Source organism: Silurus aristotelis (genome assembly GCF_946808225.1).
Source record: "Silurus aristotelis genome assembly, chromosome: 29".
Classification (NCBI taxonomy): Eukaryota; Metazoa; Chordata; class Actinopteri; order Siluriformes; family Siluridae; genus Silurus; species Silurus aristotelis.
The window spans coordinates 8,212,791-8,238,051 of record NC_139602.1 but is presented as its reverse complement, the minus strand read 5'-3'; the positions used below and the strand labels follow the sequence as shown (position 1 = coordinate 8,238,051).

The 25,261-nt window shown below is 39.9% G+C and overlaps 1 protein-coding gene and 1 long non-coding RNA gene across 2 annotated transcripts in view; one reads left to right on the top strand and one right to left on the bottom strand.

Moving 5' to 3' along the window:
• The window catches only part of LOC310722765, a 239,657-nt gene that overhangs the window by 90,627 nt on the left and 123,769 nt on the right, over positions 1-25,261 (bottom strand). The gene's annotated exons all lie outside the window — the stretch shown is intronic.
• The window catches only part of igsf21a (immunoglobin superfamily, member 21a), a 333,388-nt gene continuing 310,723 nt past the window's right edge, over positions 2,597-25,261 (top strand). The window contains exon 1 of the mRNA XM_083535347.1: positions 2,597-3,224. Coding sequence (XP_083391473.1) covers positions 3,158-3,224 — 67 coding nt within the window. The 5' untranslated portion in view covers positions 2,597-3,157. The remainder of the gene's footprint in view (positions 3,225-25,261) is intronic.

The following is a 25,261-nucleotide window of genomic DNA, read 5'->3' as shown; positions in this document are numbered from 1 at the left end:
CCTGTATATGAGTGATTTTATGGATTGACCTGCTGCCACATGATCTGCTAAATGCATATTCTGAATTCTGAAGATCATGTGGATGAGGACTGATGTCAACCCAAGTAAAAAGACATTGCAAAGAATTGCTCACAAGGAGAAGCAACTGTTGTGGATACCGAATGGGGCCAAACAGGCTGTAGCAGAAATCTACACTTCGGCATAATTCTGCAGTCTTTATATCATATGCATTCACATTTTCCAGCCCCACACAAACACACACACACACACACACACAAACATGCACACACGCATGGCATTATGTAAACTTGGCAAATGTGTGCCTCATTCATCATCAATTGTGACTTTAAACACTCGATTTCCGTGCTTGCTTGTGGTTAACAGCATGTAAAAAAACAGCATGTATGTGGTTATATGCTCATAATGATCTTTAAAAACCTTTTTAGCATAAAAAGGTTAAAAAAAAATCGTGCAGAAAAAAATCAGCTTAGTGGACAGAATTAGAGGCGAAGGCTTTAGAGTCAGGCAGAGATTAAGGAAAATCATGCGCAATAAAGAGCGTGTGATCAAGAGTGACTGGTGAGAGAGAGAGAGAGAGAGAGAGAGAGAGAGAGAGAGAGAGAGAGAGAGAGAGAGAGAGAGAGAGAGAGAGAGAGAGAGAGAGAGAGAGAGAGAATCAGTGGAGGGGAAGAGTAAAGAAAAGAGAGCTTTTGAATAGACCAGACATAAACTAAAACCACAAAACGATTATAAAAATGTACTCAGACTAGTTATTTCCATAGTAAACCCTGATAGATGTTTGTTCCATCATATAACTGCCATATTTAGACACCCCTACAATGGGCTGTACCATTTCCTTACTGTTGATCAGACCTCAAGTTTGACTTCCCTGTCTTTATTTTTTATTTTGTGAGTAGAGGCTGAGGGTTGAGGATCTCTGGGAAAAATAATCATGGGGATTTTAGGCCAAAAATGTATTCTGCCTCTGCCAGAAGGTTACGATTCAGTAAACAGATCTCATTAAAATACTATGTATCGAATAGAAATACAGTACTGGGCCTCAGAATCACTGACTTACATCTTAATAATTAGTCATATTGCGACTTACTTATTTCGAGGCCCCGTAGCAGTCGTCCAGTCATTTTCATGTTCTTTGATTGTATGGTCAAAGCACAATTGTCAGAGCCAGCAATCTGCATCTGTAGCAAACTAAAGATGATGTAGATGTGGCTACAGTGAAAAGAGACTTGTTGAAATGTGTTCATTGGGTTTCTTGCTTTGGTAATGACATTCATTCTCACTGTGTGAGATTCCTGTCTCTGATGCAGTGCTCTGCTATACTGCATTACACAGACACACACATCGATCAGGCGATTAGGCGACCACCCGCCTAATATTGTGTCGGTCCCCCTTTTGCTGCCAAAACAATCGTGACCCTTCGAGCGTTAACAGCATTAACTTCTTCAGCGGTTTGAGCTACAGGAGCTCGTCTGTTGGATCGGACCACACGGACCAGCCTTCGCTCCACACGTGAATCAGTAATCAGCCGGTTCATCACTGTTAAACTTTTGATAGATACGGACCACTGCAGTCCGGGAACATCCCACAAGTGCTGCTGTTTTGGAGATGCTCTGACCCAGACGTCTAGACGTCTGACCCAGACGTCTAGACGTCACAATTTAGCTCTTTTCAAAGTCACTCAAATCCTTGCGCTCGCCCATTTTTCCTGCTTCTAACACATCAACTTTGAGGACAAAATGTTCACTTCCTGCCTAATAAATAAATCCCACCCACAATTAGGTGCCATGATGAAGAGATAATCAGTGTTCTTTACTTCACTGGTCATAATGTTATGCCTGGTCAATTTATATACGCACTGCTCCAATGAATAGTACATTTATTTTTCTTTCTTTCTTTCTTTCTTTCTTTCTTTCTTTCTTTCTTTCTTTCTTTCTTTCTTTCTTTCTTTAAGCTATTACATTGATGTTGCAACACAAAACCTAAAAGGAGGTTACATTTCATATACATTTGCCCTTTTACCAGGACGAAGACCTCAACCAAACATTCCATACGAAATCAATAATGCGTCTTAACCACAATTATGCATCCTGATGACCAAAATATGTGGACACTTGACCAGTCATTGTTGAGCATACTGTTCCAGGTTTCACTCCTCTGTATAATTTTCCAGTTTGTGATCATTTGCGCACAAGAGCGTTTGTGAGACGAGGCCTGAGAAGGTCTTGGGTTTAGACGGTGGTCCATTTCATCCAAAAGGTCAGGTGATCATCCGGGGTTCTGTGAGAAGTTCCTATTGCACCACATTATTTACTTTTATGCCGTTTTGCAGGATTAAGGACCTCGCTTAAGAGTCCAGCAGCTTGGTGGTGCTGGGATTTGAACTCATGAAAAATCCAATGCCAGCTACTCACCATCCTGAAGGAAGGGGAAATTCTTTGATTCCACAACGTACAAACATTATCCGCTTTCAGATGCCAACAATTTGAGGAAGAGTTAGGTGGGCATTGCGGAGGTATTAAATGCCCCAGGGGTCGTTTCAGGGCTTTCATCATTAAATGTTCTGTTCTGATGAACTATTCTAGACTTCGCGAATCGAACCTGTGTGCTTTTTCAGGAAGGGTGCCATTAAAAAATATGGATCCCAGCATGGTTATCCTGGGGATGAGGAGAGAGAGAGAGAGAGAGAGAGAGAGAGAGAGAGAGAGAGAGAGAGAGAGAGAGAGAGAGAGAGAGCATCCGTATGTATTTTTTTAATCCCCGCCGCTCGACCGGGAGGGAGCTGTTTCTCTTCTCTCCATCATCTCTCCCGTCATTTTTTCTCTCTCTCTCTCTCTCTCTCTCTCTCTCTCTCTCTCTCTCTCTCTCTTCATTCGCATGTTATTTGAACTTGCCGTTTCTCCTTCTCTTCTCCTCTCTTCTCCGCTGTTCTCTTCTCTTTTTTCTCCACCCCCACACACACACACACACACATATACACACCCCCACCTCCCGGTTTAAGTTGGAGCGCGTGATGAGCGTTCGGGTTGCATCCGTAGCCGCCCGCGCGCCTCTGGATCGTTGCAACGGAGCAGGAGGACAGCAGGAGATCCGGGCCGTGATGTAAACCGCCAATGGAGTTTGGGATTTATGACCGAACATGGGGAAGATGAGCGTCCTGTCGCTGTGTTTTCTCTTGTGCGCCGATCTGCTGGATTTAGCCTTCGGTGAGTGACTGATGTCCGTGTGTTCCTCTGTGTGTGTGTGTGTGTGTGTGTGTGTGTGTGTGTGTGTGTGTGTGTGTGTGTGTGTGTGTGTGTGTGTGTGTTCGGGGTTTTTTTTCTCGCGCAAACACACACGCGTGTTTGCGCGTTTTTTTTGCGTGTGCGTTTGTGTGCGCACCCGTGCGGACGCGCGCTCATGTGTGCGTTCGTGTGCATGCGGGCATTTGACGTGTCATGCACGTGAAACAATTTCGCACCGAAGTCAAAGAAACAAAAACCCAAACCCTTTTACACACACACACAGACACACAGACACACAGACGTCGTCATGTGTGCGCTCTCATTTGCAGTGCATACTATATAGTCTAAAAAGCAGACGTTTTTCATGCGGCTTTATCAGCGTGTGTGTGTGTGTGTGTGTGTGTGTGTGTGTGTGTGTGTGTGTGTGTGTGTGTGTGTGTTCAACTTTACGCATTTTGAATCCCAGGCTATGCACCAACGTCGCTGTGTTTTTTTTGTGTGCCCATCCTGGCACCGGTTTCAGCCTGATGGCGAATGTGTTGGGGGAGATTTGATGGTAGGGGTAGCAAGAAGGACATCAATAAAATAGTTCTCCTTCTTTTTTACGCACTAGTGAGAGCATTCTTTATTTGGCGGTGCGTCTTTGCGCGTTTGGAGGCTATTTGAGACTTTGCGCGCGCGGCAACCGGAAAAGACGCGCAGTGAAACAGTATACGGAGTAGAGTTTTTTTCTAGATGTTGCTCCATCAACGACCAAGCGACCAACACTCTTTAAAAATAAAGAGTAAATTGGGGACTTTTCCTCGAGTCGCATGTCGTTTCCAGCAGAACCCAAGATGCTGATCCAAATAAAAAACATGTACAACACGTGCACCAAACATACTGCGGTATATCCATGAGTCGATTTTTATTGAAAATGGAAGATTTGTTTGTGTATTTATTTGCTCTCTTCCCCCCCCTGAAAATTCCTATGCGTAATTCCGACATCCGGAAACAGCCGGTGAAGAAGCGCGACTGCGCATAAAAAAGCAAGAAAAAGAAAAAACACTTCTAAAAATCAAAACGAATTAAAAAAAAATACAACCTTATTCGTGTCGAACTCATGCATGATTAAGGATCAGCACTTACAAAGCTTTCTCAGGAGAAATAATATCCAAAAAAAGACACTAGGAGGCATCAAAGCAGGCGCGAGAACTGTTGCCTGTCGATTAATCATTATTCAGAGCAGAATTTACACATACACACGTGTGTGTGCGTGTGAACCTTTTTTTTTTTTTTTAAATGATGTCTATTTAATAATGCATTCATACACCGAGATCAGATTTGTCCCAAAACCACACGATCGTGAAAACATACCCTGCTTCATCTTCATCCAGCTTTATCCTGGTCGGGGTCATGGTGGGTCCTGGGGAATATTCGAAGAACATCCTGCATGAGGCAGGATTTACGATACACCCCCGTCCATCATAGCATTACTCAATGCACACACATTCACACACACACATTGATACCAGAGCTAATCCATCTATCAGCAGGTGTCTGGAAAATGAAGGTAACCAGAGAACCCTAAAAAAAAGTCATCTTTCTTGATGATTCTGTATTCATTTATTTCTTAATTCCTTTTGTATTTTGCAACCAATCGATCTGCTCCATGAAATGTGCACTTTGGACACAAGTTTGTGGACACCTAATTATATGATTTGAATGTCTTTTATAGGAGGCTTCACTCTTCAGATGTTCCACCAGATTCTGGGGTGTGTTTGTGGGAGATTTATATTCATTCAGCCACCAAAGTCAGGAACTTATGTAGGTGAGGTGAGGAGGCCTGGGGGTGCAGTCAGCATTTCAGGTCATTCTAAAGGTCTTTAATAGGGTTGGTATAAAAGGAGATCTTCAATTCCAACCCATGTAAAGCAGATCTTCATGGAGATGGCTTTGTGCATTTTTATTTATACTGGAACAGGTTTGGGTCTCATAGTTCAAGGGGAAATCTTATGCTTCCACATCCAGAAACATCCAAATCATGTGCAACTTTGTAGCAACAGTTTGGGGAGGTACCACATGTAGCTGGAAAAGTCTTGTGTCCCAATACTTATATAACAAATCTTTTTTTGACATTGTAAAGCCACAATAGTAACTCAATAGCATTCCTTAAGATGATCAACAAGATCCCAAACTTCCTAAAATCATAGCTCTGCCATAGCAATGCCAGGTCTTCATATGCTCCCACTAACTGTACTTACCATGCATGGTATAGTCGTTGTAAAATTGTGCTTGAGCCTTGTACTCCGATACAAATTTAGCTTCCCCGGAATCGAGCGATGATGTTCCAGTGAAAGAGAAAAAAGCATGAAATGTCCCCATGTTGCTTTTTCCAAGGCCTTGTCCACTTTGTACTGTGCTTCGGAGTGGAGACATGAGGAAAAGAGCTTGTCTGTTCTGCAGAAGAAGCTCCTGCACTCTCAAACCCCACCCCCCATTTCATAGACATGCTAGTCCTGAAATTAGCATTATGATCAGAAACAGTGCTGAGTGGTTGTTTATCGATTTGTTTTGATAATAATGGAGAAGCTCTGTTAATGATTGTATGATGCTGAGTTGTTTCTGATGCATTAGAGAACATGGGGTTAGTATACAAGGAGCAGAGATACATCGATGTGTGTGTTGGTTGTTTAGGACCCTTATTAGACAGTACAGTTAAACTTTACTGATTCATTTGTGATTTTTTTCTCAAGTGTCTCAGATGTGAGAGACTCCTAATGCCGGTCATTTGATTTGTTCGGAGTCTGATTCATATGACTGGCAGCAATATGCCAGTAATGTGCCATAATGTTGTGTACAGTGAGCTTAGCAGTTAGAGCGGCGATCAGATCGCTGTTCAAATCTTGTCACTGTGATCTCATTTAACACGTCCAGGATATATGTAAACAACAAAACAAGGGAATAAAACACACTAAAGCATGCGGGTAATGGAAAATAGTCAACGATTTCAATAATTTTCCTACAACAGCACATCCCAATACCAATCTTTACAATTTTGTAGTTATTCACAAATGATTTTTGCATTTAATCCCTTTAAAGTTGCGCATCACAAAACTTGTATGGAGAGACTCGGGAATACACGTCCCGTCAGTCATATTTCTTTGTCACATGATTGGCATGTACAGATACTGAGCAACAGTATACTCAGTAAGGACAAAAGTTTGTGGACAGCTGACCATGTGCTAACATCCGATAGCACAGTTAGTCCCCATTTGCTGTTTGTGGAGATTTGTGCTCATTCAGCTACAATGGTATCAGTCAAGTCATGTACTGATGTAGGGTGAAAAGGTCTGGAGTACACAATTGTGTTCCAATAATCCCCCCGTTTATCACGGTGGTTACGCTCCAAACGCTTTTTAGAAAACCATTTATATTATTGTTTAAGCTATAAATCATCCTCCCAAACACTTTAAATACACAGAAAACATTTGCAACAATACAGTAATGGTATCTTTATGAATACATTTCATTATTTCAACATAAAACTCCAGAACAACTATTACCTATAGGTGGCCTATTGTGGTCTAATCGATGACTGTATTCCTGAAACAGTCAGGTGTGCCAATACTTTTGTCCCTATAGTGTATATGTTTCACATTAACATGCACCAATTCACCATGTCGACCGTGTTTATGATTATTCCATTAGCTATAATGAACAAATGCAACATCTACTAATAAGGCCTATTAGAAACCACCAGTTCACTCAGTACTGACACTCTGCCTTTGAGTCTAACACCCCTTTTAGAAATGTAGCATATCTCCACATTCCCACAGATGCTCCATGACTATTTATCACCGCCAGGATCGTGAAGGTTGTGCAGGTTCTCCTCCTCCCCTCCAAGTATTCCATTAGCCAATCTTGAATGAGATGAGAGGCTGCTTGGTCAAGTGCACATTCAGTGGCACTCATCACTACCACCAGACAGCAGCGTCATCATCATCATCATCACCACCACCAAGTCATGATATCATTCCTACACCTCAAGGTTATCCTGCCTTCCATTTTAAAAGCTGTAATGATTCACAAGTATGTCATCTGTAATGCATTTAGCTCGCGGTTTATTTTCTCCTGATCGTCGTAGTCCTGTTTGGTTAACGCTAATATTTGATTTCTGGTAGTAGTGTAGAGTTGGTGCTTATTAAGTCTTATTAAGTAACAAATTCATACACTGCTCCAGACATGTATGCTTAAGAAAGCATTTAAACTGGATATTTAATAGAAAAATAAAATAGATTATTTTTTTTTTTATTTAGGCTAATTGCTAGTCATGCTAGTCATGGTCAGCTTGCAAAATTTTTTTTAAATAAAATGGGCAAACTGGCTATACATTCTCATAAATAAATAAATAAATAAATAAATAAATAAATAAATAAATAAATAAATAAATAAATTCCCAGCTTAGCCTGGCTTTCATCTGATTTCATCAAGCTTTTAGTGCAACCCACATTAGCCTAATCTATTTGGTCTGTAATCCAATACCAGCCATGAAAACGTCCAGGATGCATAATCATTTCATCAGGAGGAGCTAGCAACGGCAAAAGGTGGGGACAGTCCCAAAATATTGTTTACGATGTTTTAAATACCTGATAAAAATGACCTATGAAATGCCCTTACACTGTCCAGGCATTATTACATTATGACATAAGAGCCAGTGAAGTGAATAACATTGATTATCTCTTAATCATGGCACCTGTTAGTGGGTGGGATATTTTAAAATCTAATTTTAATATATAAATAATTTTTAATTAATTGAATGTGTCCGCAAAGTTGATGTGTTAGAAACAGAAAAAATGGGCAAACATTCGAATTTGAGCGAGTTTGACATACTAACCCTGACCCCCAGACAACTGGGTCAGAGAATCTCCAAAACTGCAGCTCCTGTAGGCTGTTCCCAGTCTGCAGGTTTCAGTGGTCCAAGGAAGGAACAGAGGTGAACCGGTGATGTAGGTAATGGGCTGCCGAGGCTCATAGATGCACGTTGGAAGCGAAGGCTAGCCCGGTGGTCCGATCCAACAAACGAGCAACTGTAGCTCAAATTGCTGAAGACGTTCCTGCTATTAATTTTTAACAATTCAGGACTGTCTTGGCAGAAAAAGGGGGACCAACACAATATTAGGCAGGTGGTCCTAATGTTATGCCTGATTGGTTTATAATTCACCACCCACCTTCAACTTGAGCAAGATTTTTTGGTGATGCTTTTCTGCCCACCACTGTTGTAAAGAGTAATTGATTTGTCATAATCTTCTTTCATAGCCAGTCGACCATGCCTCACCTCTGACCTCTGTAATGAATACGTTTCCTCCTGCACAATTTGTGCTCATTGAATGTCTTTCTTGTTTTCACAACACAACTGTGTGTGTGTGTGAGTGTGAGAATATCTCAGGAAATCAGCAGTTTCTGAAATACTCATACAAGCCTGTCTGGCACCAACGAACTGTCAGTGATGATGTGAACATCAGCAGAAGCTCGTGACCTGTACCTGGCTGATTTGATGCATTCGGCTGTTAACACATGACTGGCTGATTCCTTGAAATTCTGTAAAGCTGCTTTGAGCTTTTGTGAAAAGCGCTATAGAAATAAACTTGACTTGACTCGACTTAATATCTCAAATGTGCAGATGATTCATATTAAATTGTATTTCAGCAGGTTGGATTTAACACTGCTGACCCTCAAATACTCCAAGAAGTTAGTAGTGCCACATTTGCGATCTTTAAGTCTTTATAATAGCATTAGCATAGATTCTATCAATTTTTGTTTAATTTGTAATCATAATATTAAATCATCATTCTTTTATTCGGTTTGGTTTTACGCCAACTTTACTTTGTACCTCCACCAAACACAAGATATCAAATACCGTTGCTGTCAACAGTTTGGAAAGTTTTTTATTATCATTTCTTTTTGTTTTTTGAGAGTCACATGCTTATTCTTTTTGTTTATATGCAGCAAACTAGGTCGTTTAACTTTTTTGATTTCCATTAGACTGTCACCTTGGGCACAGTAGATTTTTGTGCAAAAAACTTGTAGCTATGTCACGTTTCACTTCACAACTTTTCTGTTTATATTTTGTAGAACATGCTTACTCATTATATATGTGGTGGTATCAAGAAGTTTCGAGTCTAACCGTTTACAAGAAAGTACTTTATTTATCTCATTTTAAACACCTTCAAAACAGTCCCCTTGAACAGCAATACAGCACTCCTAGCGTTCCCGCCACTTCTGGAATGTGTCCTGGAAGTCTGTTTTTCGAAGCGTGTCAAATACAAATACGTGCTGGATCTCCGCAACGGTGTTAAAACGGCGACATTTGAGATGAATCTTCATCTTTGGGAAGAAGTCTGCAGGAGCCGAATCTGGCGAGTAGGGTGGGTGCGGAAGTAAGATCGCGTGGATCGTTTTCCGACGATCGTTATGCACAAGCTGCCTAATGCTTTCGACATTTTTGGGGGTTGAGCTCGTTTAAGGTCTTCCAGTGAAGTTATTCCCCAATTGAAGTGCACGTGCGCCACAAAACACCTCGAACGACTCGTTGCTGCATCGCTACATGCTGTCAAACGGCTCTGTTGCAGATTTGGCCAGTTTCACGCAGAATTTCACGTCTTCTCTTTGTTCTAACTTGCTGTCCAGGATGAAATCGCAGACGTGGTAACGCAACTGGTCAGAATAGCACCAATTAGCACCATTAGTCTCGAAAACATTTTCATACCACCTTGTAAAATGTAGATAAAAAACATGAAAGGACTACTGAACCATCATGGCTACCATTCCCTATTCCCTATCCTATACAGCTAAATGGAACCGTCTTCACCATACAGCTAATCAATAACCCAAAGCATACATCTGAGCTCTGTAAACGTTATTTTGAGAGCAAAAAGTCGCCTGGAGTGTTATCTATTATAGAACGGCCTTCTCAGTCATCGCACAGAAATCCTGTTGAAAAACTGCTTTGGGATGAACTGGATCAAAAGGTCAGAAGGAAATCTCCAACTAGCAAAGAACACCTTTGGCAAGCTGTTATTTATGCTAAGAAAGGATTTTTCAATAAAAAATTAGGTTTTACTGCATTTTTTTAAAATGCCCCCTTAAAATACTACAATTTAGCACTAACTAGAATATAACTTCTGCACTCTTGTGCCACGGGTCATGCTTTTGTAGAATTTAATACTGACGATGTTACTGCCCAAAGACTCCTTACTGTGACATGCTAAGCGCTACAGCACACTAACTAACATCAGCACATCACATTCCTAAGTGTTATTATTCAAAACGAAAAGAAAGTGAGAGTAAGTGTAAGAGAGAGAGAGAGAGAGAGAGAGAGAGAGAGAGAGAGAAAGAGAGAGAGAGAGAGGGAAAACTCGTGCTTTGTCGCTTGAGGTTATTTGGGTTATGTGCTATCAACGTGGCATTTAAGCCTGGTGCAATGCATGAGAGAGAGAGAGCAAGATTTTTATCATATTACCATGAGGGCTTGATTTGGGGTGTGAGTCATGAGAGATTGCAACCTTGTATTTTTTTTTTTTCCTTTATGATTCATTATATAACTCGGAATGGACCAGTTACACATAACGAGGGCTTTTTTCCCTCCATAATGATGCAGAATAGTTGATTCTGATTGGTCAGTAGGTGTTGGTAATTTACAGCACCGTGGACAGCCTCAAGGCAAAAATGAATAAGTATATGAACATATGAAGGGTATGTGATCTCATTCTTTATGACCACAAAATCTGCTGGATGGAGGCTTTTGGATAAGTTGTAATAAAGTTATTGTGAGTTCCTTAAACGGAGATGACACAGGAACCAACATGTTCACAGAAGGTCTAAAGCAAAATCCAGAGTTGCTCATACTGAGTAATCTGATTGAAAAAAAAAATGCAGTGCAATATGTGGTGAAAAGTTCTTTTTTTGCCTCTGGGGTTTCATAGAAGGTTCAATGGCATTCAAACCATCCATCTTCGGTAAGTGCTTTATCCAGAGCAGGGTCACAGGGCATGGTGGTTGATCCCGGGAATACTGGAGGGGAATATGGGAACGCATGGCGAGATGGACACACTCTTTCACAGCTAGGAAAAATTAGTTAGGCAGTGTATCATGTTTTTGGGGATGTGAAAGCAAACTGGAGACAGGGTTCCTCCACATCTGAAATAATGATTATAACATGCTACGTTACAATCTCTGACGTATGACACTCTCAGAATTTCTGATGTTTTCCATTTGTCTAATCGCACAGTTGGTGGCGCTGTACTGTCATGCAAATTGCTGCCTCAAAAAGTAACAACCAATCACATTTATGCGGATCCAGTCTAACGGCAATCTTTTGGTCATGCGAAGTACATTGGCGAAAGCATTTTCAGATGTTTCAGTGTGGATGAGAAACTTTTGGGAAGCGATTGAAAACGAAAGTGTGGACACGGAGCGTTTTCAAATGTATAGTGCAGACGTAGCCTGAAACTTAAAACTTAAAAGCAATAGTATGTAAACACATATTTTTCAATAATCAGTGTTCTTCTTTTTTTTCCTTTACTAATCCAGCCCTGGAAATCACTCAAATCAAATTCCATACTTTTTCATACTTTTCCAAAATGTGAAATAGAAACCCTGTGGAGAACCCGGAGGAAACCTACTGTACATCAAGATAATTGGAGAAAATATGCCCATGCAATACAATAAATATTAACACAGCGCCTTGCAGTCATGGAGCCGGACGATGCCGAGCTTTATGTTATCTAACATCCGCCTGCCTGTGATCTTGTGGTTTTTAACAAGCACGGACTGTTATTATTTCCAATATTGATTTATGACACCAATTCCCTAAGTCTCTCAGCCAGCGAGGGAAACGGGCTGCCTTACGAGTGAGTCATTGTGCCCCATGTGGATTCCCCCATTTCCCAGTGTTGAGAGAGTTTCTCCTCAGCAGATCCATCATGATCAGGCCCACTGACTGCTCCACAGACAGGTGTTGGCAATTCTAGCTGTAGATGCCTATAATCACTCACTGACCTTAGCTCCCCCTTCTGAGTCATACCTCAGAGAGAGAAAGAAAGAGCGAGAGAGGTAAAGAGTAGAGGTGACCTTCCAATGGATTTGTCACCAGAAAACCAAATAAGTGCACTAGGATTTTCGGATTTGGATTTACATCTAACACAGAAATTGAGAAAGCAAAAGAAAGAATATAAATCCTGTTTGTTCATTTCAAATAATATATACTGTATGTTGCTCTTGTATCCCTATCTTATATCCTCTTCTTGATCTGGGGACATCTAGAATCTTAAAATTATTATTATTATTATTATTTTTCAACCCTCCTGCTATATAAGAAAAATTGAGTTTGCCTGATTTATATTTTGTTTATAGCCACTTGTAATACTTATTTTAAAGCTAATTTATTTCCCCAAATCAAAACAAACGAGTATCCCGGCTTAATCGCACCACAACCCAAAACAGCCAGGATAAATTTACTCACGAATTGACTACCATTTTCTTCCTAATTTCGTCTCGGTCAATTCCCATTCATCAGCTCCAATTCTCACTTATTACACAACAGCTACTAACCAGGAAGTACAAAGTCTAAAGTTAAAAAAAACGATTTATTTATAAATAATTATCAGTAGATGTGCTATACTTTTATTATATAGAAAGTGACCAATTTGTGAGCAATAGTTTATATGTAGATTGATTTCTCTGAACTGTTGCCACGTGAATAACATTACGGCGTCCGAAGCGTGTCCTGAGAGTCACATAGAATACAGATTAACATGGCAGAGGTAGAGCTGCATCTTCCTAGAGACAAAACAGGCCATGTGTTAGAAATCAGAAGTCAATTGATGATTTGCTGTCTGTCTGAACCGAAGAATAAAAGTCAACTATCTGTACCTTATTGAATTGCATAGCATCATATTTCCACATAGGGATCCACATCCCTAATTCATACACATACGGATGCTGGAGAGCGCAAGCGTTGTGAAGAAAGTATGCATTTTACTGTGCTCCAAGGTTCATGTTTGCTGAACTCTGAGCTCTGTAAAAGAAGATCGACACATCACAATTGTGACCTCTCCAGAAAATCCAAAATGGCCGAAGCAAGATCAAACATCAGACATTTGTGGTGTTACTGCATACAGGAACACCACATACAGGTTTCTGCAGGGTTTTCCGAAGAAAGAGTCTAGCTCTTAAGATGTGCTCTCTCTGAGGAACATGAAGCCACTGCTGGGAAGAGTAGCACAGTTGGAGTAAGGCATTAGTCATCCTCTTCCACTTACAGGAGTCCCACTATTGACTATTTATAATTGTAGACTATATGAATAAAGTATTGGGACACTTGACTTTTCCAGCCATAAGTGATTCTTTCTGGATTTGTTACCACAATTTTGGGGGCACACAATTTGTATAGGATGTCTCTGGATGTGAAAGCAATACATTTTATCTTCAAGTGAACCAGGACAGCCCAACCTGAAAGATCTTAAGAGACCTACTATAGAGCATTGACCTCAATCTAGTTGAAACCCTTTGGAATGATTGTGAATGCTGACTGCACTCCAGGCCTCCTCACCTCACCTACATCAGTATCTGACTTTACTAACACAGTTGTGCCTGAATGAATATAAATCTCCCACAAACACACCCAGAAAATCTTAGTGGAACATCTTCCCTGAAGAGTGCACAAATCTCCACAAGCACTTTCCAAAATCTGTTAGTTTGCAGTTAGCGAAAGGAACAATTAAGCAAAGGTTTAAACATTGATCCTAGACTTGGCTTTTTTTTTAACCTTCTGAAATAATTCTCCACAATGCCAGTCTTACTCTTTTATGCCTTGTTTATCTCAGAGCTTACTGAGGTATATGCTACATTCACAGAAGACAGGATTAGAAAAGAAACAAACCCCCACCCCATCCATAACCCTCCTAAGGATATAGATGCAGACAGTCTACGTGCCTGGTCCTGTGTCTCTTTGAAATCTCTTTGTGATTTTCTGGCCTTAGCTGTAAATGAAGCTTCAGGGACTTGGCCCTGGGAAGGTGACTCGAGCTCCGGGTTTCAAAGTCGGTATTTATTAGAAGAACGGTGGCCTCTTAAAGCCACAAATGAGGACAGATGCGGTGGGATCGGCGTGCTGACATGGCCCTCTATCCCTATCGCGTTGTCGTACAGAGGAAAGAAAAGAGTGAAAATAGGAAGAAAAAGCCGTTCGTGTTAGCTATTATCGGGTTATATTGGTTATGGGTCTGAAGAGAGCTGTATCTCGCATGTCGAAGTGTCTGACATGCAATTGGAGAGGGGGAAAAGCAATTTCCAAAGAACAGCTATAAAAGTGGCCTTAATGTGTAATGCCTTTTGTGGGAGTTGTGCTTAAGACTCATAAGGTTGTTGCTTCGCTGAAAAATAGTGTTGTTGTCAGCCAAATGTGTGTGTGTTTTTGTGAGTGTGTGTGTGTGGGAGAGAGACATTATGTCCTGCATTATCTTTTTGTCCTTTGAGCCATTGGCTTACGTACTGTCATCCAAGGGGAACGACAGCATTAGTATGTTATCGGCAAGCGCAGACGACGAAGCCAAGTCATAACATACGGTCAAGGACGACGCAGCACTAAACGGAGGCCACAGACGCGATTTATTCTGCTTGCGCTTTTTTTTTTTTCCTCAGAATCTCTGCGTATCGCCAGTCGAAAGTCCTAAGCACTCAACGTTCGAGGCAAATGAAAATCACAAATGATAAAAAGAAGGATCAAAGTGGCCTATGGAATAAATGTGATTGTTTGTGACATTCAAACTGATTGTAGGTGTATCATCTTTAGTATCTATTTATTGTCCTAAATATTGATATTGATTATTCCCAAGATGGATGACGATGGGATTTGTGAATGCTGCCTCGTGTGGTTGCTTTTTATACTTAAAATGGAAACAAACTATTAGCCTACTGCTACTAAGTAGCGGTAGCTCAGTAGTAAGTGGTAGGTTAGTGGTTAAAGTTGTGGGTTCTCATCGGCAAGTCAGAGTTTTTAGCCACCTCTCGGACCCCGGCTGACATCGCTAGGAAATTCGAAGAAAGAATTTCTTGCTGTAATGCATTTCTGACAAGTAAAAAGCCCCCATTTGCTAGTAAAAAACAAGAGTTACTAAGAATAAGTAAGTGAATGTTCCTCAGGAAATTCTTTATTCAGCATTTCACACTCATTTTCTAGCTGACTACTCTTTCTCATGAAAGTCAAAACTTGTGTTTTTTTTCTTTTTAGTGATGTGGCCTCAATCTGCACCAACCAGATTTCTAGCTACGGTTTGAAGTAAAAAAAACAAACAAAAAAAAACAGTCCACATCATATTTGTATCTACGTTTCTATCCGTTTATATTCTGAATAATATGCACTATATGGACAAAAGTATTAAAACATCTTGTTTTTACAGCCATATGTGACTCTTCCACAAACTGTTACCACAAAGTTGGAGGCACACAATATCTCTGAATGTGCATTTACAATTTCCTTTCGCTTGAACCACCATAACAACATCCTCTGTGCCTAAAGATATGTCCACAAACTTTTGCCCTTATAGCATACGTAGATTTAGTCGGACTTGTCTCATATCTTCTTCCTTCTTCCATATCATTTTATTTATTTCATTGCCTATAACAAAAGCGTGCCATCATCACCCATCTCCAAATCAACCTTCTGCCCTAACAACCTCATCATCATCTGTCTATCGCTGCGTCTTTCGTTCATTTATGTTATACTCAGTAGCCCTTTGGTCATTTTATTATATTTTTTTTTTTTTTTTTTTTAATGAAAGCCTGGATGACATTGGAATGAGTTGGGATTGACGAGAGAGCAGGAACCAAGAGCAAAGTACCTCCCCAGCCACTAGTCTCGTTACTACGGCTTTGAATCCGGTGATTTCCTCGAATGAATCATCTCAGAAGAGCTTCTCGTTCACTTATGGTTTGCCCGCGTGCTATTTTCTCTGGCCGTGATTCAGATTGTATATAACAGACATTTCTGATAAACAGCACAGTGGGGTGCTGCTATAAAAAAAATAAATACTATACCACAGCAATTTTCTTTCGGTTCAGTTTAAAGTGCCTTGAAGCGTGCAGCATTATTTAATATAATGATAGAATTTCTACAGAAACAGAAAGCCAGGGCTGGACATCTCCAGTAGCTCCTCCTCCTTTGCTAAAATACGCAATAGTGTGTATTTTACCTCACAGCCTGGGCTAAGTCGTACTTGACTTTGAGTGATAATGATGTGTGGAGTCAGTTGTGGAGGAATTTTTCTCCACCTGTTCCATTAGAACTCATAGAATCTTCTACTCGATAGTGTTGGATCTGTGATGATCTCAAATGTTGAGCTATTTTATGAGTTCCTTAGTAGCTCCTAGTTTTATACCCACAAATGACTGTATAAGACTGTAGAAAAAACATTACTCATAATCACACACTTCAGTGCTCATGTTAGTTCTCACTCTCCAGTGTTCTGTAACTATAATCAAACTCTTGATGTCACCCAAATGAGGATGGGTTCCCCTTTTGAGTCTGGTTCCTCTGAAGGTTTCTTCCTCATAACATCTAAGGGAGTTTTTCCTTGCCACAGTCGCCACGGCGTCTCATCAGGGATAAACACACATCGTTCACCTTAACTGTTGATTTGTGTAAAGCTGCTTTGAGACAATGTCTGTTGTGAAAAGCGCTATACAAATAAACTTGACTTGACTTGACTCGATGAAGGAAATTAACTAAAAACTAATGTTTATATTGCTATGGGTCAGACACCTTCAGACAGCATTTGATTGGACAGAAAATGATGAGACACTGAAGTGCAGAATGATGTCAATACTAGTGAGAGATTTGAGACTGTAGATTTGGAATGGATCTTCTTGATCATTGGCTTAAAGCAATCATCCTCATACTAAAAGCCAAACAACTTTCAATTTGATTTCATGGCAACTCAAATAGTAAAATAAATAAAAAGCGAGCATTCCATATTGTACACCTTGTTTTTTTTATAGGTATACCTTGATGAAAATAAAACAGTAATGGAAACTTTTATGATGTAATCCTGTGGGTCTTTACTGGTAATATGCAGTATGTTGCCCACTATTGGTAGCACTATTTGTACCTTAATACTAGATACAAATGACATATGTTTTGTTAGGATGAGCTCACACTTTATATTATCATTTTCACATTAATGATAACCCCCATGTAACCCAGCCCATGTTTTTTTTGGGTTTCACCTTAATATCTGGTTCGATTCATTGCGCCATTGTGAACACAACTCCACACAACTGAACACGTCTCATGCAGCGTTTGAGTGTAACGTGACAGATTCTGTGTGTTTCATGACATCTCTGTTTCTGTATAATGAACAGAATGTTTGTGCCAAAATAGACGCTCAAAAAGATGCACGATGCGCTGTTTTGAAAATAACAGACTATCAATATGCCGGTGCCACTCCGTGTGTGTGTGTGTGTGTGTGTGTGTGTGTGTGTGTGTGTGTGTGTGTGTGTGTGTGTGTGTGCACGTTATTGCATGCTCAGCGTCAGCACATGGCACAAAAACGTGAGGTTGTTCTCATGAAAACAGTGAGATTATCGGGCGATAGCATGGAACTGGGATGTGTGATTTCTTACGATGTGTGAGGAATTCAGTGACAATGAATGGTACAGTCCAAAATGAACACTAAAAAGTTAAACACAAATGATACATATAATATGCTAATCTGTGTGAAGGTCACATGCTTAGTTTCCCACAAGTCTGACTGGCAAATTAGCAAAGCAGCATAACTAAACTAGCTACACTAAGAGTATTGAAAAGTATTGAAACACCTGACTTTTCCCACCATATGTGGTTCCTTCGCAGACTGTTACCACAAAATGTGACAAAGTGTATAGAAGTGGATGTGCTAATATTACATTTTCCATTTACTTGAACCAGGAGACCCAAAACTGTTCCGGCATGACAATGTCCCTGTGCACAAAGCCAACTCCATGAAGATATCTTGCATGGGTTGTAGTGTAGATCTTTTATGGCCTTTACAGAGTTATGACCTCAACCTTATCAAACACCTTTAGGATGAATTGGAACGCTGACTGTACCCCAGGCCTCCTCATCCTCACCTATGGGTGCCAATACTTTAATCTTTAAAAAAGTAAATAGAGGAGATGTTTTTGGTTGCCAGGCACGTCCATTTTTCTCCCCAGCAGCTTTGTGAGAGCAAGAAAGAGAAGTGGGCTCAGCGTGTCAGCTACAGCTGTCAGAACCCGCCTTACAGCTGGATTTTTCTAGCCATTTTATACAAACCGTGCTCTACATGTACAAACCTATAAACAGGTTAGAAAACATGTTTTATATTTGATCATCTAATGTAATTAAACGTGAATCGCATATGCTAAACCATGTATTTATAGATTCTTGTGTCTATGTATACACATTTAAATGTAAAGTATATGTCCATAATGAATAAATTTTTTTGTTTTGTTTTTTTACAAAAAAAAATATTTTATAATAATAATAATAATAATAATAATAATAACCTTTATTTTTTATCACGCCTTTAAAAGATGCATCTTAAAGTGCTTTTCAAGCATCAGAACTGGGGAAAATAAAATTATACTTTTTTAAAAAATAATAATAAATAATTCTAATAATAATCAAATAAAATAACTAAATAAAATAAACATCACAGAAAGACATCACAGAAATAAAAAAAAATCCCGAAAAAGTAGGTTTTACAGCTACTTGCCATGTTTAACTTTTATAAATGTTTATTTTATAATTAACTTTTTTTGAGAGACTTTTTTGCATTTTTATAAAGTAATTATTATTATTATTATTATTATTATTATTATTATTATTATTATTATTATTATTATTATATAGAAATCAGGATCCAATGCTGAATTTATGCATTCTGAAGTGTGTATGTGTGTATAGATGGATGGATTGATGGATGGATGGATGGATGGATGGATATAACACTGCCTTAATCCTCCTGGGCATGGAATTCACAAGAGCTGCACAGGTTGTTGCTGGGATCCTCTTCCACTCCTCCCTAATGACATCACAGAGCTGCTGGATGTTAGACACATGATGTGTCTCCATCTTCTGCTTCAGGATGCCCCACAGGTGCTTAATAGGGTTCAGGTCTGGAGACATCCTTGGCCACTCCATCACCTTCAGCTTCTTTAGCAAGGCATTCGTCATCTTGGTGTGTTTGGGTCATTTTTATGTTGTAAAACTGGCGTTCAGCCCAGTTTCTCATGCTTCACATGGTCACAGTTGGAATTCATGCTTCTCCAGCTCCCCAGTACAAGCAGCACCAATGCAGCCCCAGACCATGATTCTACCACCACCATGCTTGACTGTATGCAATTTTCTTGGTACTTCTCAAAAAGGCGTCACTACACATGCTGGGCACCATCTGAACCAAACAACTTCATCTTAGTCTTATCAGACCACAGGCCATGGTTACAGTAATTCATGCTCTTGGACAGGTTGTCTTTAACAAACTCTTTGCAGGCTTTTTTGTGAGCCGGCTTCAGAAGAGGCTTTCTTATTCGACGTGTATGGCATATGGTCTGAGCTTCAGGTGGATCTTCCGCTTCTGCAACCTTTAAAGCAATGCTGCAGCACTTAAGCTTCTGATTTTTTGAAGCAGCTTTTTCACCTGACGCACAGCACGAGGACTCGACTTCTTTGATGGACCCTTGCAAAGTTGTTCTGCATGGAACCCGCCTTGGAAAACCTCTGTATGACCCTGGCCACTGCACTGAAACTCAGTTTCAGGGTGTTACTGATCTTCTTATAGCCTCTGCCATTTTTATGGAGAACAACAATTTAAATTCTCAAATCCTCAGAGAGTCTTTACCATGAGGTGCCATGTTGAACATCCAGTGGTCAGTATGAGAAAATTGTACTCAAAGCACCACATTTTAACTGCTCTAATACAAGATACACACATTTGCATGGTCGTGTCAAACAGAAAAAAACATGAACATGATGAATAGGACGTGTGGGTTTGCCTTGTTACACAACGTACAGCTTTTATCACTTGGGGTGTACTCACTTTTGTTGCCAGTCATTTAGACAATAATGTCTGTATGTTGAGTTATTTTCAGAGGACAGTAAATCTGTACTGATATACAAGCTGCACATTGACTATTCTCAAATATTTCCAAGTTTTAATCTATAGTATTGTTCCCTGTAAAGATATACTAAAATGGTAGCTGAAATGTGAGGGGTGTACTCACTTTTGTAAGATAATATATATATATTGAGTTTATAATTGAAATTGCTTACAACTTATTTGCTTGGCTTGGTGTTTAACACCCCAGTTCTCAAGTTGCTATCAGTTTCAATTAAACTTTCTTTCGGCTTCTCCCATTAGGGGGCGCCACAGCGGCTCATCCGTATTCATGATCCGCATGTTCGATTTGGCACATGTTTTTATGCTGGATGCCCTTCCTAACGCAGCCCTTCCCATTTATCCGGGCTTGGGATCGGCACTAAGAGTGCACTGGCTTGTGCAACCCTAACGGCTGGGGTCGGTTCCCTGACCGGGAAACGAACCCGGCCGCGGCGGCTATCAGTTTCAATTAAAAGCCTAAAATTTTTGCTCCTCAGCCAACTTTGGACCATATCACTTGGTTTGTTGCATGAGTTGCTACCTGTTTGTTGTCCCCCAAATCTGACACACGCTCACTCATAATCACACTAATCCCTTTATGTAACCCAGATGCTCTGCTATTCAGTCTTGTCCATGCGTTGTTGTGAGTTTGTCTGCGTTTGGCTCAGTTCTGTACAGTTCATGAGTTTGCCCTTACGTGGTGTTCTCTTATTCACGGTGGTTTCATTCTCTGGGTTGTCTGCTTTGATATTTTAATATACCTGAATTTGCATGTTGACCTTCTGAAAATAAAAAAGACTGATTGTAGTTCAACATTGCAGTTTATTTATTATTTTACACAGTAATTTTCTTTTGTGACACTTGCTCTGGCAATTGAAGCACACAAAACATTCTAACCTGTTTATCTCTCTCTCTCTCTCTCTCTCTCTCTCTCTCTCTCTCTCTCTCTCTCTCTCTATCTATCTTTTTATCTACCTACCTAAAAGGACAATTTTGTGGACACCAAACCATAAGATTCTGATCTTCATAAGATGCTGTTACAATAATCTCCACTCTTCTGGGAAGATTGTCCATTAGATTTTGGAGTGTGCTTATGGACATTTGTGCTTTTTCTTTAGCCACAAGGTGTTTGTAATTTCAGGCACTGATCTAGAGTGACCCATGTAAACAGTCATGCTGAAAGGAAGGAGAGAAAGAAGGACAAAAAAAAAAGGAAGGAAGGAATTTGTGATCATCATAAACCAGCTGCATTCATTCACATCTGTTTAGCAGGCAGCAAGTTAACTTTAAGTTGTCTTGTATAATTTACAGATAAAAAAAAAAAAAAAAAAAAAAAGGAAGGAAGGAAGGAAGAAAATTAAATAAGGAAGGAGGGAAAGAAGGAAGGGATTGGAATGAAGGAATAGAGAGATGATTTAAGGAAAGGCAGATATCAATGAAAAGAAAAATCGGAAGCGAGCACAGGATTATATTGAATTGAATTTGATAGAATGAAAAGCTTATTTGAAGGAAGAATGGAAGGGAGGAGGGAAGGGATTGGAAAGAAGGAATAGAGAGATAATTTAAAGGAAGGAAGGAAGGAAGGAAGGAAGGAATGAACAAATTTACGAACAGTCACCTAGTTCAAGCGAAAGAGAAATTGAATGCTGCTGCATCCAAAAACATAATATACTTTAGCTTTATGTTAACAGTTTGGGAAGGATCACCATCTACAGTATCTATCTATCTATCTATCTATCTATCTATCTATCTATCTATCTATCTATCTATCTATCTATCTATCTATCTGTCTGTCTGTCTGTCTGTCTGTCTGTCTGTCTGTCTGTCTGTCTGTCTTTAAGACAGACTTTAAATCACATATGAAAAGAAGCATAGTAACAGCAATAACATTTACAGTATATACAGTACAGACCAAAAGTTTGGACACACCTTCTCATTCAAAGAGTTTTCTTTATTTTCATGACTATGAAAATTGTAGAGTCACACTGAGGGCATCAAGGGCTATTTGACCAAGAAGGAGAGTGATGGGGTGCTGCGCCAGATGACCTGGCCTCCACAGTCACCGGACCTGAACCCAATCGAGATGGTTTAGGGGTGAGCTGGACCGCAGAGTGAAGGCAAAAGGGCCAACAAGTGCCAAGCATCTCTCGGGGAACTCCTTCAAGACTGTTGGAAGACCATTTCAGGTGACTACCTCTTGAAGCTCATCAAGAGAATGCCAAGAGTGTGCAAAGCAGTAATCAAAGCAAAAGGTGGCTACTTTGAAGAACCTACAATATGACATTTTTCAGTTGTTTCACACTTTTTTGTTATGTATATAATTCCATATATAATTCCACATGTGTTCATTCATAGTTTAATGCCTTCAGTGTGAATCTACAATTTTCATAATTTTCAAGAAAACTCTTTGAATGAGAAGGTGTGTCCAAACTTTTGGTCTGTACTGTATATATATATAAAACCTGGGATTCTGAGATTTTTTTAATAAGCAAATGGAAGAAAAGAGAGTGTAAGAAATCAGAATATTTGGGGAAGTTTTGGATTTAGGGACATCCACATCATCCAAAATTCATTTTGGAAGAAACAGAAACATTTTGGCAAAACAAAAAAAAGCATTATTGTTGAGCGAGATTGCACGTCTGAATACCGATGTTGCAACAGTCATCTTAGCCAATCGCAGGCATCTGGGAGATCGTGTGTTCTAAAAATGACAGCCTTGACTTGTCTCTGAGGAAGCATATGTTAGCTTTCACCCTTCTTACTTGGCAGTAGCTGTTAATGTGTTGACATGTTCTTGAACGCATCTTTAACCTGTTAGCCTTCGCCACCGCTTTTAGGACTCACAGCTGAAAATGACCTACCCAAATTGAAATATTATCATCTTCCAGCAAAAATGTGCTACATTCACAATTTAGATATCTTTGGAAAGAAGACACTTTGAGCATTCGAAGTATTGCTCATAAAGATAATACGTTATAGATGATGAAGTGCCTTGAACTTTTTATTTCCTGCATTAAAAGTTTTTTTCCTATATAAATACATAAAATCAGTCCTGGAACAATCCAGAAAAGTACTTACATATAATGATTTACTTAAAAAGAGAGTGGGGGGGTTACAGTAAAATGCTTTTTTTGTGTCATGTGTGATGGAAGTTGGTTCCATTTTGTTACAGTGGGGGGGGGGGGGGGAATGCAAAAACATAAAATTGCTTGTTCTTTTATTAATGCAGTTTTTTATTATTAAGATTTGTAAACATTAACAGTTTTAAAGCAATTTTAAATAAAATACCTTCTTGATTAAATAATATTAAAATAATATTTTATTAAAATTATTATATCCATTAAATTGAATATACCCATTGAAATACCCATTTGGGGTATACAGATGTGTTTTGTGTGTGTGTGTGTGTGTGTGTGTGTGTGTGTGTGTGTGTGTGGGGGGGGGGGGGGGGGGTTATATTTACTATTTTATTTTCTAAAGACATGATCTACTTAACTGTTCTACTTATTTCAGCAGACTTTGTCTTCATTCCTTCCAGCCTTTATTCGTTCACTCCCTACATATGCAGAATTGTTTTAAGAGAAATCCTTAAAGCTGTACATAAAATAGTAATGAATTCATATCGCTAGTGTTGGCGATGGCAGGAAGTGGCTTGATTTCGCACGTGACACACTACAAATCGTATTTCCGGTACGGAGTGAGTAGCCACAGTGACACTGCGCTAACTCGAGTTGATTTTTTTATACCCCTGCCACTGTTGTGTATGTTCTCAAGTTTAAATTTTTTTTTAAATAAATCAAGCCCCGGTATCGCCAGGCTGCCACTATTGGGCCCTTGAGCAAGGTCCTTAACCCTCTATGCTCCGGGGGTCCCTTACGAGGGAAATATCAAGGTCCGTGACGTCGAAGTGACGTGGGGCCGCCTTCCCGTGGGCTCACCACCTGCAGGAGGGACCGTAAGGGACGGTGCTGTGAGGATTGGGCAGCAGTCGAAGGCGGGGGCCTGCTTAGACTGCTGCCCCCGCGACCCGAATTACAAATGAATGAATGAATTTAAAAGTGACAAAAAGTGCATAGCAGAGACTTAACAAACTTGTGGTCCGCCACTTAATACGTTCCTGAGAAAACTCAGATTTTAACTATGTTCCGCACATAGAAAGAATTGCAAAATGTACACATGTACAAATGTACATAGATATATATATATATATATATATATATACTTGCTTTTACAAGTAGTAGTAAAGAAACATTATAGGGCAATCCATGCATTTAGAAAGTATCAGGCTTCCGAGTTCCAGGTCATGTTAGGTTTCATTGTTCTGCCTTGTGTTGAAGCTTTCACTCGCATCCCAATGCAAACATCTCTTGTCTTTGCTAAACTTCGCTTGCACCCATGCAGCCTCACAATCTCAGTCCCATACATCATCGCTGATACGGCATCTGGACAACACGCGTTTGTTTGTTTGCTTGGCTTGATACTTATCTCGTAAGTACCAGTGACTTAGAGGGCCCTCAGTGACTCTAATTTACAAAGAGAGCCATGAAAGGACTATCTGTGTTATAAATTATCCAGAACTGAGGAGTCAGCGCTGTCCAATGTTGCAGTTTAGGAGTGGAATTTCACTCGAATAAAAAAAAACAAACATACAAGTTCTTTCCAGGCAATTAATAGATCTGTAAGTTCAGATCTGTAAGTAAATGGTTGCTTGACCCAATGAAATGAGGAAAAGTTTACCAGGAACAGGAGTCAGAATCTACCAAGAACAAGTGGTCATGTTTTCAAAGACACAAATTCTGGAATGCGGCCCCCGGGGAGAATCGAAAGCCAAAGAAATTGGAGTTTTACAACCCAACCACCTGG